Below are 18021 nucleotides of genomic sequence, written 5' to 3' on the forward strand. Positions count from 1 at the left end.
CAGGCTCTCATAAGTTAACAGAGCGTAAAGGAACTGGCCAGGGGAGGGTTTGTTTCAGATGAAACAATTTGTGGAACGGAGGATATTTTAACCTTTGATAGCGGGGGATTACAATCATCTTTTATAAGAGGTTTGGTGACTTCTCTTTGTTGCCTTTGAGATTCAGGTTCTCACTAACATGCTGCATTTTGGGAGTTTGATGTCAATTTATCTACAGCTGCCTGGGATTGCCAGGTCAAAATGGAAGTTGGAACTATTGTTTCCTGAGGAAAGAGCTTTCCATAGCTCGCAGGCAGGTGGGGAAAGGCATATGTGCCCCTTCTAAAGCCTCTTCAGCCACCTCGCTCCAGAACCAAACTCTTTCCCCCCACCTGGTCCACTCGCAGAGTTCCACAGGTATTTCCATCCGTTTGGAGAATTGGCGGTAGCTGAGGGATAGTTCAGGAACAATTGTGGACTTTGGGAGTGTGTGGAGCGGAAGGATTGTCGTGGGTTTGATACTGGGTTGTGGGGAACTTGAAAGAATTGAGGTTAGAATTGTTATAATTGTAGGAAAATATGGGGAGAAAGTAGGAAGAGGTTGGGAATTGTGCACTGGGATTAGTTTGCATTCTTACACAGCACTGGTTTGGAGTAACATGATTAATCTGAGACTGATTAAGTACTAAATCAACTGGGGATTATTTATTTCGAGGCACGGAACAGACCGGCAACCAATTTACTTAACCCTAGCATAATCACCGAAAAATTTACAATAACCGATTAACCCAATAACTGGTCTGTCTTTGGAATGTGGGAGAAAACCCACGCGGTCATGGGGGGAACATACAAACCTGCTTACGGAGGACAGCGGAATTCAATTCCGAATTCCGATGCCCTGAGCTGTTGCTCTAACTGCTATGCTGTCGTGGCGCTATTGTCAATGATAATGGAGAGAAACGGGAAGAGAGCTATGGTTCTGATGTGGAACAGTTCAGCGTTCGATTGGTACCACTATGAATTAGTCTGAGATTAACCCGGGGATACACTAGAACAATGACATTAGTTTGATCCTGGAACATGAGAAAAGATTGTGGCAATGGGATAGGATTATCGGGATTGAGTGTGGAATTGAGATAGGACAGAGGAGCAAGGGTAAAGCTATAGGATAGATACAGGGGTCATGAGATTGGGATTAGGCAGGGATCAATAGAGGGATATGGGAAAGAGCGGGATTAGTTTGGGATTGATACAGGGACACGGGGAAGAGTGTGATTAGTTATGGATCAAAGCAGGGACACGGGGAAGAGTGGGATTAGTTATGGATTGATACAGAGACATGGGGAACAGTGCGATTAGGAATTGATATAGGGACACAAGAAAGAAAGGGATTTGTTATGGATCCAAACAGGGAGATGAGGAAGAGTGGGATTAGTTATGAATCGATACAAGGGATTAGGGAAGAGTGGGATTAGTTATGGATCGATACAGGGACATGGAAGAGTGGGATTAGGGATTGATACAGGGACATAGGGAAAAGTGGGATTAGTTCAGGATCAATACAGGGACATGGGAAAGAGTGGGATTAGTTTGGGATTGATAGAGGGACGCAGGGAATAGGGGTATTATTTAGGGATCAGTCTGGGACATGGGGAAGAGTGGGATTGGGGATCAATCAGGGACACAGGGAAGAGTGAGATTAGTTATGGATTGATACAGGGCTCTGGGAGAGAGTGGCCACAGGGATAATTTTGTTTTGAAATAAAATATTCACACTTTAAACAACTGTTATCCGTGCTTTTTTATTTGTTTATTGATTTTTGATGTTTGTCATATTTAAGTCCCATATATTGATGGTAAATTTGCGAACACACTGTACACTGATGGACAAACAGGGATAGAGAGGTACTGTCTCGTACAACAAACGTGTGGCATAGCTAGAACGTGAATCTGGGCCATGAGTTTAGAAACAGTTTACACATGAGCATTACAAATGTACAAAGATTACAATCAGTAATTTCAACTGATTTTTAATACCTTTTCAACATATTTGTGAGATTTGATACTACAATTTACACCAGACCCGAGGCTGAATGTGGAGGGTTGGGTGTTGAAAGTGCCATGTCCTTCACTGTACTTCCTGAGCCAGTAGCCAGCATCCTGGATCGGGAACCGGGCTGTCTGCAAAGTGTGCTCTGTGTGTGTGTGTGTGTGTGTGTGTGTGTGTGTGTGTGTGTGTGTGTGTGTGTGTGTGTGTGTGTGTGTGTGTGTGTGTGTGTGTGTGTATGTGTGCGCGCACGAGTCTGAGTCTGGGTGTGTGTGTGTGTGTGCGCGCGCGTGAGGGAGGGAGTGTGTGTGAGAGTGAGAGAGAGAGGAAGTGTGTGTGTGTGTGTCTGTGAGTGAGAGGGAGTGTGTTTGTGAGAGAGAGTGTTTGAGAGAGAGAGAGAGAGTATGAGTGTGAGCGTGTGCATTCGCTGCACTTTTGCCAGCCCTGTTTGCTGGCATTCTTCCATCCCAGGGTAACAGTTTGCTGGGGCACATTACTTGGACTCACAACTTCTGACCTCACCACGATCACCTCTTGGTCCTCTCATAGCAACAGTTTTGGAATGAACCATTTACAAACATTACATTATGTACAAATATCAATCAGAATTAAACAGAATAAAACTATGAATAATGAACTGAAAAAACTGTACAAGCTCAGTCCTGAGCTGCTGCTGTGGGACCATCCCAAGTGGCCAAGCCTCGCCAGCTAAGGTCTCTCTGTTCCTAGAGAGAGGGTCTTCCAAGATCAGGAGCAAGGATCCCCAAAGAATCCAGCACCAGAATCGAAAGGAACGACGGAGATCAGGTGGGTGATAAACCCAACTTCCCTGGAGAGCACGCAGACTCGAGGTGGACTCCGATCCAAAGGGACCTCCATACGCCCTGCAGAAAGTGACTCCACCCTGACACTCTTCCACCCTCCCAGGCCTTGTGCCTCCATCCCTTCCACAACTCCCTCTTCTGGAATTGGGATTCCTTCCCAGCTCCTCTTCCAAGGGAGTGAGCACCCCACGATAAACAGTTTAAAAAAAAGCCCTGTAGAAACTGAAAATCTGAATTAAAAGCAGAACCTGCTGGGAAAGAGAAAAACAGTTGAAGTTGCAGGTCAAAGACTCTTCCTCGGACTGTGCAGAAGGTCATTGACCTGAAAAGCTAAGTCCATTTCTTTCTCTGGTCAATTACCCTCCTCTGACTGTTTCCTGGATCCTCAATCCCAGCTTTTCAGGAGGTTCTGCTGATCTGCTAATAATTGCCACTGAAGGGCAGACTGGCTATGGAGCTTGTCAAGATGCTGTGGCCAAGTCTGAACACTGCAGAGGTTAAACACTCTTTCTAGACAGGCTGACCTCACCCAAACCTGACTCCCACACGACCCTGCATAAATGGCCCTGGGTGAAATGGTGGCTGCGGGCATCCCAGCCACAGGAATGATGGTCTTTGGAGCACTGCCAGGAACCTGCAGGGGCAGGGAGGAGCCTGAGAACATGGCCACACTGGAATAGCCTACCCTTTCCATCGACCTCCTCCCCACACCTTGTTTCCAGAGGGCAAAGATCCTTGACCCAGCACCAATGCAGTCCACCTCCCAGTCTACACTCAGTGGGCCATGAAGAGCCAGACTTGCTGACGATCCGGGCAGGCTCCAGCAGCACAGCCAGTAATCACCAACGGCACCAGCCGCAGTCTCACCTCCCGCACAGCTGAGGCTGGCTGCCGGCAACACAAACCAAGATTAAGGCAACAAAAAAAAAATCTGATTGATCCTGACCTTTTTTATGTAGCAAACCAGGAAAGCAGCAATTTCATGTCTGGAATTTAATGACTGGACGAAATAGGAGCTGAAGGGGAGGCCAGAGCTCATCTTGATCCCAGCAACGGGAACGAACACCGTCAATCCTGCCATACACAAGCAAACACACGTGACTTCCCATGTGCTCACATATGAGTTCACGTCTGTTTGTATGTTAGACTTCAGGCCTGTACAGATGCATAGGTATTTCAATCTGTGTGGTGTGCATTTGTGTCTTGTGTTAATGCAAATACGCGCCTATGCACATATGCATTTGCGTGTGTATCTGCATGCATGCGTGTCGCTGCATGTGTACGTGTATTTGTGTCCATGCATGTGTGTTCAGATATGTGCACACACAAGGGGGTAAAGTCACCTGTGCATTTGGCTGAGATACCCATTGGCTAGAAAGTTTGCAGCAGTGAGGGTGAGGACCAGGTCCTAGCGCTGACCTCAGTGACAGCTCTCACCCCACAGGAAGGGTGAAAGGGCCTCGCGATTGTCCCGGTGGAACAACTGGACCCTGGACCAAACCTGACTTCCAGCCTGTCCTGGACGTGAAAATGCAGCGAGTTCCTGGGACACAGAAAAGGGGTGGGAGGCAATTCCCTTCCTATGCCAGACAAACACATCCCAGAACCTCAAAACATAAATTATTAAAAGTCCCAAAGATATTGCGGAATTGTGCAAATGAAGATTGAAGGAAGACTTCACAAACTGAGGAGCAGAGTTTAGTGTTAAACTGGGTCCGCTCAAAGCCCCTGGCTACGACCCCTTGATCTAACTCTACAGAATAAATTAGAAGTAAGACTACATAAAATATAACATTAAAAATAAAATAACTCATTGCTTGACTTAACTACGAAGACAAAGCTTGTAGGTAAATCTAGGAAAGGCACTCCCCAGATCGGGCACCCTCTTCAGAATCCTGGTACTGGAGAGAAAGTGACTCCCAGTGAAACTTACCCCCTCCACCTTCTCTTTCAGTATGTTGGTTTGTGGGGAGGTGGTCGTGGGGTGGGGAGGGGTTGAGGGGCGAGAGTGTGGAACGTAAATGTTGTTCTGAAGCCCCCTTCTCTCGCCCCCATTACCCGTGCTGAGGTCCAAGGCGGGCAAAGAATGGCTTCCATCTCTGGCCTGTTCCCGCTCGGAGTTTCCTGAGTGTTGGGGGCACACTGATGGCAGAATCCGGCCCGTGGGCCTGGATTCCAATCTACAGTTGACTCGCACGTCTCCAGAAAAAGACAAACTTCATCTGCGTGGTCCATCCCACCAGCTTCCTGGTCTACGATTCCGCAGGGGAAGAGTCCTTGCACCTGGGACCTAGCTCTCTCTCCTCCTGTGTCACTGTGAAGTCAGCCACAGACTCTTCCGAGTTAATCCAGTTTGCGTCCTCTTCCCCCGTGCTGCTTCTCTCCTTGTCTGATGGGTCGGAATCATCCTCCTCTTCCAGAGTCAGCTCGAACTGGAACTTGTCCGGGCAAACCTCTTCTCCCTGGCTGGGATCATCCAGTGGAGGTGAGGGGCTCTGGGGGATCATACCCTGGTACCAATATCGGTTGTCTTCCAGCGTATCCAGGATGTCTTGGGCATCGGGGTGGACGAGGTCAGCCCACGTCTCCCACAGCGGGTGCACAATGTAATCGATGAAGCCCACCTGTGGGAGTAGAAGGAAAAGGTCAACCGAGTTTCCCACGTTGCCATCCCCGCACCCCACTCCACACCCCAAAGCTCAACTCCAGCATCCCCTCTCTTCACTGTCCCAATCAACATCTTCCCACAAACCCTTTCTGTGCACCCCTTCAGGAGTGTCTCACTGTCAGAGGGACGGTGCCGAGGGGGCGTCTCACCGTCGGAGGGACGGTCCCGAGCGGGTGTCTCACCGTCGGAGGGACAGTGCCGAGGGGGCGTCTCACCGTCGGAGGAACGGTGCCGAGGGGGCGTCTCACCATCGGAGGAACGGTGCCGAGGGGGCGTCACACCGTCGGAGGAACGGTACCGAGGGAGCGTCTCACCGTCGGAGGGATGGTGCCGAGGGGGCGTCTCACCGTCGGAGGAACGGTGCCGAGGGGGCGTCTCACCGTCGGAGGAATGGTGCCGAGGGGGCGTCTCACCGTTGGAGGAACGGTGCCGAGGGGGCGTCACACCGTCGGAGGGACGGTACCGAGGGAGTGTCACACCGTCAGAGGGACAGTACTGAGGGAGCACCATTCTGTTAGAAGGGTAGTACTGAGGGAGAGCTGGACTATTTACAAGTGCACATTCCAGATGTTAAAGTGAGGCAGTCTGATCTCATAACTTATGTCGAAATGATAAAGGACATCCTCTAAAATTAATCCTTCAACTTCACTAAAGCAGTTTACTGGTCATTATCACTGTTTTTTATGGTGCCTTGAGTGCGAGTAGAGTTCATTTCTTTTTACATTACAATGCTGTGGGATACTCTGAGGAAGGCCTGTAAAACCTCCAGCTTCTATCTGCCTCTTATCCCTCATCATCCCAGTGTGAGTCAGGGTACGTGTGAGGGGTTTCTGTACTTTTAGTTTCCTGTCCTGAGTGCAACATGGATTGGAATTTCAGAGTTGGGAGAGAATTGCCTGTTGTCCCTTAAATGGAGAAAGGCTTTTGGGGAAAATAAATAGGTCAAGGTGTAGGAGAGTGGGACAGAGAACTGGCTGGCGATCAGGAAACTATACACAGGCATCATGGTAATGTAGCAGATAGATATTTTTTGATCCCAAAAGATATTCGTGTCACAGTAGCATTATAAGTGTACAGATATAAATATTAGAAGTTAAGTAGAAAAAGTAAAAAATAAGTTACCACAAACAGTCTAACGGGGGGGGGGGCGGGGGGGAGGGTCATCACTTCTCCTGCTATAGGTTGACTCATTATAGAGGCTAATGTATAGAGTTGACGATAAGAATGACCTCATATAGCACTCTTTGGAGCAGCACAGTTGTCTTCGTCTATTACAAGCTGGTGTGCAGAGGGTGAGAAACATTATCCAGAATTGCCAGGATTTTCCGTAGGGTCCTTTGTTCCACCACAGCCTCCAGAGTGTCCAGTTTGACTCCTATAACAGAGCCAGCCTTTCTAATCAGTTTGTTGAGCCTGTTGGCATCACCCGTGTTGATGCCATTGCCCCAGCACACCACTGGCAACAACAGACTGGCAGAACATGTGAAGGAGAGGCCTGCATACTCCAAAGGACCTCAGTCTCCTCAGGAAGCAGGGGTGACTCTGGCCCCTCTTGTACACAGCCTCTGTGTGTTAGTGTTCCACTCAAGCCTAGCAATGCTATTACAGCTCAGGGTTCAGCGTTCAATCCCAACATCACCTGTAAGGTGTCTGTACATCTTCCCCATGGAATGTGGGGATTTCCTCCGGGTGCTCTGGTTGGTCGATTAACTTGCCATTGTCAGTTGTCATGGTGATTAGGCTGGAGCTCACTTGGGGATCGCTAAGTGGAGCAGCTCGAAGGACCTTGTTCGGCGCGGTATCCCAATAAATAAATAAATAAATAATGGTCCTCTGCCAGGTTATCAGGATGCAACGAGTGATGTTCTGATGCTGGGAGCTCAGCTCTCTGCCATTTATACAAGAACATAAGAACTAGGAGCAGGAGTAGGCCATCCGGCCCATCGAATCTGCCCCGCCATTCAATAAGATCATGGCTGATCTGTCCATCTACCTGCCTTTTCCCCATAACCCTTAATTCCCGTACTATGTAACAACCTATCTAACTGTTTCTTAAATATATTTAGCGAGGAAGCCTCAACTGCTTCCCTGGGCAGAGAATTCCACAGATTCACCACTCCCTGGGAAAAACCGTTTCTCCTCATCTCCATCCTAAATCCTTTCCCCTGAATCTTGAGGTAATGTCCCCTAGTTCTAGTCTCAACTACCAATGGAAACAACTTTCCTACTTCTATCTTATCTATCTCTTTCAAAATTTTGTGTTTCTATAAGATCCCATCTCATTCTTCTGAACTCCAGAGGGTATAGTCCCAGGTGACTCAATCTCTCCTCATATGTTAACCCCTTCATCCCTGGAATCAACCTGGTGAACCTCCTCTGCACTGCCTCCAAAGCCAGTATATCCTTCCTCAAGTATGGAGACCAGAACTGCACACAGTACTCCAGGTGCGGCCTCACCAGTACCCTGTATCGTTGCAGCATGACCTCCCTGCTCTTGAATTCAATCCCTCTAGAATGAAGGCCAACATTCTGTTTGCCTTCTTAATAACCTGTTGTATCTGCAAGCCAACGTTTTGCAATTCATGAACAAGCGCTCCCAACCCCTCTACACAACAGCATGCTGCAATCTTTCACCATTTAAATAATAATCTGCTCTTCTATTATTCCTTCCAAAGTGGATGATCTCTCATTTACCAATGTTGTATTCCATCTGCCAGACCTTGGCCCACTCACTTAACTTATCTATATCCCTGTGCAGACTCTTCACATCCTCTGTATAATTTGCTTTTCCACTCAGTTTAGTGTCATCAGCAAATTTTGCTACGCTACACTCAGTCCCCTCTTCCAAATCATCAACGTAAGTGGTAAACAGCTGCGGGTCCAGCACCGACCCCTGCGGCACCCCACTCACCACTGACTGCCAACCGGAGAAACGCCCATTTATACCAACTCTCTGCCTTCTATCGGTTAACCAATCCACTATCCATGCCAATACACTTCCTCCGACTCCATGCATCCGTATCTTATTTCTAAGTCTCTTATGCGGCACCTTATCGAACGCCTTCTGGAAATCCAATTATATGACATCCACCTGTTCCCCTCTATCCACTGCACTCATTATCTCCTCAAAGAACTCCAGTAAGTTTGTCAAACAGGACCTGCTCTTTCTGAATCCATGCTGCGTCTGTCAAATGGAACCACTCCTTTCTAAATGTTTCGCTATTTCTTCCTTATTGACAGCTTCAAGCATTTCCCCGACTACAGACGTAAGCTAACTGGCCTATAGTTGCATGTCTTTTGCCTACATCCTTTTTTAAAAAGTGGCATGACATTTGCTGTCTTCCAATCCACCGGGACCTGCCCAGAGTCTAGAGAGTTTTGGTAAATGATTGCTAACGCATCTACTATAACCTCTGCCAATTCCTTCAGCACCCTGGGATGCATCCCATCAGGACCAGGGGACTTATCTACCTTCAGGCCCTCTAGTTTTCTTATCAGTCCTCACCTCCCATTTCATCCATAACATCCTTCTTTGGCATATTAGACGTGTCCTCCACCATGAAGACTGACACAAAATAGTCGTTCAATGCCTCAGCCATTTCCATATCACCCAATATCAATTTCCCCTTCTCGTCTTCCAGGGGACCTACGTTGACTTTAGCCACCCTCTTCTGCTTTATATATTTATATCTTTATATATTTGCTATCTGTTTTTATATTTTGTGCTAATTTACTTTCACACTCTATCTTCCTTTTTCTTATTTCTTGTTTAGTTGTTCTCTGTTGCTTTTTAAAGTTTTCCCAATCCTCCAGCCTCCCACTACTCTTTGCAACTTTGTACACATGAGCTTTTAATTTGATACTATCTTTTATTTCCTTAGTTATCCAAGGCTGGCTCTCCCCACACTTACTGTCCTTACTTTTGACTGGAATATACCTTTGTTGAGCACTGAAAAATCTCTTTGAAAGTGTTCCACTGTACCTCAACTGTCTTACCAAATAGCCAGTGCTCCCAATCCACATAAGCCAACTCCTCCCTCATCCTGTTGTAGTCTCCCTTGTTCAAGCATAATAGACTAGTTTTAGATCTATTTCATCCTCCATCTGTATGTGAAATTCAATCATACTATGATCACTCTTTCCAAGAGGATCCCTGACTATAAGATTGTTAATCTTTCCTGTCTCATTGCACAGGACTAGATCTAAGATAGCATTTTCCCTTGCAGGTTCACTAACATGCTGCTCAAGAAACGGATGTATTCTTTGAAGTCCTCCTCAAGACTTCCTTGACCAACCTGATTCACCCAATCTATGTGGAAGTTAAAATCCCCCATGACAACTGCCGTTCCATTCTTACAAGCCTCAGTTATTTCCTGGTCAATTGCCTCTGTCACTGCAGTATTTTTATTAGGTAGCCTATAGACAACACTCACCAGTGATTTTTCCCCTTACTATTCTTAATCTCTACCCAGATGGACTCAACATTCTGCTCCGTAGATCTTATATCGTCTCTCACAATCGTCCTGCTCTCATCCCTAATCAAGAGCACCACCCCACCTCCTCTGCCTTCCTGCCTATCTTTCTGTATTACCTGATACCCTTGGATATTTAATTCCCAGTCATCTCCACCTTGCAACCAGGTTTCTGTAATGGCCACTAAATCATATGTCTTGGTACTGATCTGTGCCACAAGTTCACTAACCTTGTTTCTAATACTACGGGCATTTAGGTAAGGTGCCCTTATACTCATTGTCCTTTTAGAATCTAGTGACCTCTGCGATTTTTGCTTTTTACTTTTATGCACTCTACTCTTACTTTTCTCTTCACTAACTCTAGCTTTGGTCTCTGCTTCGCTTCCCTCTCCTCTTCTGTGGGGGCCCCATCCCCCTGCCACATTAGTTTAAAGCCTCCAAACAGCACTTGCTATAAATGAAGGCACCAGAGGTACGGTTGCTGAACACAAAGGTAAGTCATGACAGGAAATTCAAATGGAACACTGCTGGGTTACTTTGATAGCTTAGGTGAGCAAATATCTGCCAAATAGAGTATAAAGGGTGAATTTGCCCATTTTGGCAAAAAAAATAAAAACAAAGCATATTTTATCATTTGCAGAGCTCTGAATCACAGAGGGATCTGGTGTTCCAGTAAATGGTTCACAGAAGTTGCAGCAGATACTAAGGAAAGTAAACAAAATATTTATTGGCAGGGAAATTGAATACAAAAGTAAGGAGTTCATGCTTCAGTTGAATGGAGCACTGGTGAGATTCACATCTGGAAAACTGTATTTTGTTATTCTCCCTATTTAAAGGTGAATTTCCCGGCACTACAGTTCAAAGGTTTATTGCCTTAGGAGGAAAGGACAAAAGGCACTGGTCAGAGCGCACGGAGTATTGTGAGCAGTTTCAGGCCCTGATCTAAGACAAGATGAGCTGCCACTCAAGACGATCTAGAGGAGGTTTACAATAATGATGCTGGGAATGGAAAGGTTAACATATGAGGAGTGTTTGATGGCTCTGGGCCTGTACTCACTGGTGTTGAGAAGATTGGGAGGGGTTGAATTTGACTGAAAGTTATTGAATATTGAAAGGCCCAGATAGAGCAGATGTGAATGTTTCCTATAGTGCGAGAGTCTAGCACCAGAGGACACAGCCTCAGATCAGAAGGATATAGAATTAGAACAGAGACAAGGATGAATTTATTTAGCCAGAGGATGGTGAATCTGTGGAATTCATTGCAGTGGATGGCTGTGAAGCCCAAGTCATTGAGAATATTTAAAATGGAGGTTCATAGGTTCTTGATTAGTAAAGGGCATCGATGGTTACAGAGATAAGGCTGGAGAATGGGTCTGAGAGGAATAATAAATCAGCCTTTAAGGAATGGTGGAGCAAACTTGAAGGAGTAAATAACCTAATTCTGCTTCTATGTCTTATGCCCTAACAGTCTTATGCCATACCAACGGATTCAAAGGACAGTGGCAGCCATGTACCTGGGACTTCTCCACCGACGCAGTGTGCTTATCGCACATCGGGCTGATCTCCATCCCGCGCTCCCGCTCCCTGTCACCCTGGCGGAAGAACTCCTCCAGGATTCGGTCAGTCCACTGCCGGTACAGCTCCAGAGGTTTGGTGGGGTTGCTGAGGTCAGCGCAGTGCACCATGTTCCTCATCACCTAGCAACAGACACACATCAATACCAGGTTACCAGTGCGGGCCAGCCAATGGCAGCTTGGTCCATTCTTAGCCCCCACCTTGCCACAGTCTGTAATTGGGGGGGGGGGGGTCAGGCGGTTGTGGAAAGACATCTCCCCCCCCCAATGCTGAACTCTTCCAGACACTCGAAAATCCTCAACACTGTCACATCTCATGACACAGACCTGAGCTCTGCCACCATTGTCGATGCTGTTGCCAGTACAGAATATGTTGCCTTTGAGATGATCCCACGGTGAAGGTGACACGGGGTGAGGCTGGTCCAGACCGAACAAGTCAGGCTTGTTGGTCCCTTGTAGGGGAAACTGCAGATAGTGGTGTCTACTGGTGCTCAAAGCCCTCACTGCCAATAATGGCGCTGCCCCAGGGACGAGTTGCCCCCTCCAGAAAAAGCCAAGCTCCACACAACACCCGTCTCTTGGTAATGTGTGCTAGGACAGGGGTAAAGGGAGCTTTTTCTGCATGTAACCCACGTCCTCACCCACCGTTCAGGAAAAATGCAAATGCCTTGGGAAAGGCCAGAGGAGGCTTCAGTTGTGTTGGGGTTGATAGATCAGGCGTGATCTCCTCAACAGAGGTCAAGACTGTATTCCCTAGAGTGTAGGAGAATGAAGGGAGATTTGATAGAGCCATGCAAAATTATGAGGGGTATTAATAGGGTAATTGCAAGCAGATTGTTTTCCATTGAATTTGGGTGAGACTAGAACTTGAGGTCATGGGTTAAGGGTGAAGGATGAAATATTGAAGGGGAACTTGGGAGGAACATTTTCACTCAGAGGGTGGTGAGAGTGTGGAACGAGGTGCCAACATTCAGGTAAAAGGTACAGGTGAGCCTCAGGACTTGCACCACCAGGTTCAGGAACAGTTACTTCCCCTCAACCATCAGGCTTTTGAATAAAAGTGGATAACTACACTCACTTGCCCATCCATTGAGATGTTGCCACAAGCAAAGATCTCACTGTAACATAGAAACATAGAAAATAGGTGCAGGAGTAGGCCATTCGGCCCTTCGAGCCTGCACCGCCATTTATTATGATCATGGCTGATCATCCAACTCAGAACACAGCCAAAGCCTTCCCTCCATACCCCCTGACCCCCGTAGCCACAAGGGCCATATCTAACTCCCTCTTAAATATAGCCAATGAACTGGCCTCAACTGTTTCCTGTGGCAGAGAATTCCACAGATTCACCACTCTCTGTGTGAAGAAGTTTTTCCTAATCTCAGTCCTAAAAGGCTTCCCCTCTATCCTCAAACTGTGACCCCTCGTTCTGGACTTCCCCAACATCGGGAACAATCTTCCTGCATCTAGCCTGTCCAATCCCTTTAGGATCTTATACGTTTCAATCAGATCCCCCCTCAATCTTCTAAATTCCAACGATTACAAGCCCAGTTCATCCATTCTTTCTTCATATGAAAGTCCTGCCATCCCAGGAATCAATCTGGTGAACCTTCTCTGTACTCCCTCTATGGCAAGGATGTCTTTCCTCAGATTAGGGGACCAAAACTGCACACAATACTCCAGGTGCGGTCTCACCAAGGCCTTGTACAACTGCAGTATTACCTCCCTGCTCCTGTACTCAAATCCTCTCGCTATAAATGCCAGCATACCATTCGCCTTTTTCACCGCCTGCTGTACCTGCATGCCCACTTTCAATGACTGGTGTATAATGACACCCAGGTCACGTTGCACCTCCCCTTTTCCTAATCGGCCACCATTCAGATAATAATCTGTTTTCCTATTTTTGCCACCAAAGTGGATAACTTCACATTTATCCACATTAAATTGCATCTGCCATGAATTTGCCCACTCACCCAACCTATCCAAGTCACCCTGCATCCTCTTAGCATCCTCCTCACAGCTAACACTGCCACCCAGCTTCGTGTCATCCGCAAACTTGGAGATGCTGCATTTAATTCCCTCATCCAAGTCATTAATATATATTGTAAACAACTGGGGTCCCAGCACTGAGCCTTGCGGTACCCCACTAGTCACCGCCTGCCATTCTGAAAAGGTCCCGTTTATTCCCACTCTTTGCTTCCTGTCTGCTAACCAACTCTCCACCCACACCAATACCTTACCCCCAATACCATGTGCTTTAAGTTTGCACACTAATCTCCTGTGTGGGACCTTGTCAAAAGCCTTCTGAAAATCCAAATATACCACATCCACTGGTTCTCCCCTATCCACTCTACTAGTTACATCCTCAAAAAATTCTATGAGATTCGTCAGACATGATTTTCCTTTCACAAATCCATGCTGACTTTGTCCGATCATTTCACCACTTTCCAAATATGCTGTTATCACATCCTTGATAACTGACTCCAGCAGTTTCCCCACCACCGACATTAGGCTAACCGGTCTATAATTCCCCGGTTTCTCTCTCCCTCCTTTTTTAAAAAGTGGAGTTACATTAGCCACCCTCCAATCCTCAGGAACTAGTCCAGAATCTAACGAGTTTTGAAAAATTATCACTAATGCATCCACTATTTCTTGGGCTACTTCCTTAAGCACCCTGGGATGCAAAAAAGGACTCTTTATCTCATTATCTCATGTTATCGTTATTTACTGCTATTTATTTATATTTGCATTTGCCAAGTTTGTTATCTCCTGCACTCTGGTTGATCTTTCATTGATCCTGTTGTAAATTACTATTATACAGACTTGCTGAGTATGCCCACAGGAAAATGAATCCCAGGGTTGTATATGGTGACACATATGTACTTTGATAATAAAATTTACTTTGAACTTTTGGAATTTAAATACCTCCCTGAAGAGTGGAAAGCCTTGTTCAGAAAGTGTTGTGAAAATGGAGGGGAACTGGCTTGAAAGGTCACGGTTGGAGATACAAACACGACAGCTATTTCGCTGTGCAGCAAGACAATAGGGTGGAAATGTTCCCAGAGGGTTAGCATGGACATGGTGGGCTGAATGGCCTGTGCCTGGTATCTATCAGTCCAACACTGACCGAGCTACTTACCCACCCATCCCAGCTAGAGCCCCTTCTCAAGAGCAGTCTCAGCTGTAAAAAATGCAGCAACACCCCCTGCCCCCACTTCCCCATGCTGCAGCAAGGCACAGTTCCAGTGAGTGCCCTGACTCAGATTATGTCCTTTTCTCTGACAGGATTATTCTCTCGGTCTCCAAACAGAGTTGCTAGTCGCTTCCCCAGAATGGTCCACACGCATTTGTCTTTCCCCCACCCCACGTGGTCTCTCTCTCTCATGCCTCCCCCAAGCCCACCCAGGGTCTCCTGACACAGTCAGTACCTGGATCCTGTCCGTGTAGTTATCAAGGAGCAGCACCCCTGAGCTGGTAACCTTCTTTGTCTCCACCATGGTCTTCAGGTCTGCGAGTAGAGTCATGTGTTTGGACATGTCCGTCGCTAGGACCTGCACACGGGACACACATCTCAGTCACTTCAACTTCAACCCAAACGTCACAACATCCCCACTTCCTCCACACCATGGCTTCCATGCCATGGACCGCTACCGTTAACCGAGGGGACTGTGGACCCCTGCTCTAGACAGCTTCCAACCCACAGCAATATGATCGGGAAATTTACCCCAGTCAGGCTTTGAGTCCACGTGAAAGCTGGCACCAGAGGGCACACTGCTCCTTTAGTTTTGCATCTGCAGCAGAGGGAGGCTCCCTCAGCACTGGCCTCCTCACCGTACGGTGTGCTCGATACGCGCAGGGATACCTCAGCACTGTTCCTTCAGTACAACTCATCCCAGAGTGCAGCACTGCGATGATATCCCAGCCCAGCCTCTGCTGGGGATGCGAGTCCCACAGTGGAACATTTGCTGTACCCAGTCCCTGAGACACTGTGATCCATACGCAGTGTGGAGCTTCCTCAGCACCACCCCATACATCGTGCTAATTTCACTCAGTATTGCCCCTCCCACAATGCAAAGCTCCCTCAGTAACCCCCCAGTGTGTGAAGCTCCTTCAGTAACTCTCCCAGAGTGTGGAGCTCCCTCAGTATCCCCCTTCAGAGTGCAGAGCTCCCCAGAGTGTGAAGCTCCCTCAGTAACTCCCTAGAGTGTGAAGCTCCCTCAGTAAACCTCTCCAGAGTGTGAAGCTCCCTCAGTAACCCCATCCAGAGTGTGAAGCTCCCTCAGTAACCCCCTTCAGAGTGCAGAGCTCCCTCAGCACTGTATGAGGGGCCATTTCTTGGACTGTGACCCTGGAACAGCTCTGTACAGAGTGGCGGCAGAGGGAGGAGGGGTGTCCGCTATCAAAGCAAGCACTGCAGGCACTCACCATGTCGATGACCATTTTGCGGAGACTCTGCCTCTGCCGTTTGGGAAGGTTCTGGAAGATGTCGCAGTTTTCCTCCTGGAGGAGCTTGAAGCCCACGGCCAGGTGGTGATTCTCCAGTACAGACTCATCGTTGTACATCAGAGCCAGCTCGGAGTCTGAGGGACAACAGAACCGTGAGTACAGGGCAGGCATGGAGGAGAGGGTGTGGAGAAGCCTGCAGACCCCCAACTCCGACCCCTCCCCCCAGCAGCTGAACTGAGTTCACCTGGGAACTCCGAGCGAGCCACGATTCAATCCCTGCTCTGCGACATCATGAAGCTGCTGTGTCTGGTCAATATCAGTCATAAGGACAGGGTCAAGTGGGACCTGTTAAAAACTTTCCCCATCTGCGGTTCTACACTCAGTCGGAAGTGCAGCAGGAAATGACTCCTCCTGGTCAACTCCGTTTTCAAATTATTGTGTACCCAGTGCTTCAGCAGTTCAGGTAAAGGAAATTCACCCTTAAATTCACAAGTCACCGTCAAAAATTGGAGATTGTTACAGGCCACTGCCTGTAAGGAGTTTGTGTGTTTTCCCGTGACCACATAGGTTTCCTCCAAGTGCCCTGGTTTCCTCCCACAGTCCAAAGACGTACCGGTTGGGAGGTTAATTGGTCAATGTAAAGTGTCCCATGATTAGGCTAGGGTTAAATCAGGGGATTACTGGGCAGCACAGCTCGAAGGGCTGCTTGTCAATAAATAAATAATTAAATAAATAAAATTTGCTCTTTCAGAATTCACCTGAGGAAAAAAAACTTAAATTAACAAAGGAAGAAAGTTTTGTCAGTTTCTGTCAAGGGTTCACATTATGGAGAACCACGGTAATGCTAGTTTTCTGGGAACACAACCCCTCTGTAATGCAGGGGGTGCACGGTGTGTCCTTAGGCCATAAAAGGAAGCCATTTGGCCCATTGAGTCTGTGACAGCATACTGAGCAATCCCTTACACCACAAATCTTTCCCCTCTCTCACATTCCCATTCACTCTGTCCAGACTCTGTCACTCACCCACGCAAGGGCGGGGTGGGGGGGCATTTCCAGCTAATTAATCTCCCAACCCACATGTATGGGGGAAGAAACTCTTGCTGTCATGGGGAGAACATGCCAACTCCACATAGACAGCACCCGAGGTCAGGGCTGAGCACGGGTTGCTGGTTCTGTGAGGCAGCGGCTGCCCACGCAAGGATCGGGCCTCTTGAGGAGAAACGCGACTCCCTCCAGCGGAACGTAAACACCTGCCGGACAAAACCTCCACTCGGATGCCAGGCAGGGCACCAATGGAGAGATCATACAACTGGACTGCTAACTTGGATATTAATGAATAATCTTCAGATGCTGAAAACCTGAAATAAAACAGAAAACTCTAGAAACACTCGGCAGGTCAGGCAGCATCTGTGGGCAGAGAAACAGTTAATATATTTCAAGCTCAGCATATATGCTGCCTGACCTGTTGTTTCTAGCTTTTTTCATCTTCTCCAGAGGGCTGGAGTAACCTAGCTAACAGTACTGGGCCTCCCTCCTTCACTGCATGGCCTCACCTTCCCAGAGCAACCGGGGCAGGAATAAATACCCAGAAACCGCAAACAAATGAAACCTTCTCTCAGTCCCAGACCTGATACTCACTGGTGTTGATGAGGAACTGATTGGAAACTCCCGGATGATCCACATCATGAATGGCTGCAGCGAAGAGCGCAGCCAGGGTTTCTAGGTCGGTGAAGACAGCCTGTAATAGACGGTGGAGAAAGGCCGTCAGACACACACCCCACACTCAGCCACCCGCAGCTGAGTGGGAAGGCAAGCTGTGTGCTACGCGGTCGCGGCGGCAGCCACCCGACTGAAGTCAGCTCTGTGTTTAAGGCGCTGGTGACCCGGAGTCCATTGACAAGGGGAACAGTGGAGGCATATTCAATAGCCATGTTCATACAGGTAAGTGCCCAAAAGGGAAGGGGGTTGAAGGGCCAAGGGTTTGAGGGTTGGCTGGATTGATCTTACAAAG

The 18021-nt window shown here is 47.7% G+C and overlaps 1 protein-coding gene across 6 annotated transcripts in view; it reads right to left on the reverse strand.

The window, feature by feature from the left end:
* Positions 1 to 1765: 1765 nt before the first annotated feature.
* Positions 1766 to 18021, reverse strand: part of LOC140191253 (3',5'-cyclic-AMP phosphodiesterase 4B-like) — a 316368-nt gene continuing 300112 nt past the window's right edge. For all 6 annotated transcript variants that reach the window (XM_072248489.1, XM_072248488.1, XM_072248490.1 and 3 more), the window contains 5 exons: positions 17649 to 17748; positions 15990 to 16144; positions 14993 to 15115; positions 11505 to 11687; positions 1766 to 5474 (listed from right to left, as the gene is read on the reverse strand). In XM_072248489.1, the coding sequence (XP_072104590.1) occupies positions 5103 to 5474; positions 11505 to 11687; positions 14993 to 15115; positions 15990 to 16144; positions 17649 to 17748 (933 nt within the window). In that variant the 3' untranslated portion in view covers positions 1766 to 5102. The remainder of the gene's footprint in view (positions 5475 to 11504; positions 11688 to 14992; positions 15116 to 15989; positions 16145 to 17648; positions 17749 to 18021) is intronic.

Source organism: Mobula birostris, chromosome 32 (assembly GCF_030028105.1).
Source record: "Mobula birostris isolate sMobBir1 chromosome 32, sMobBir1.hap1, whole genome shotgun sequence".
Classification (NCBI taxonomy): Eukaryota; Metazoa; Chordata; class Chondrichthyes; order Myliobatiformes; family Myliobatidae; genus Mobula; species Mobula birostris.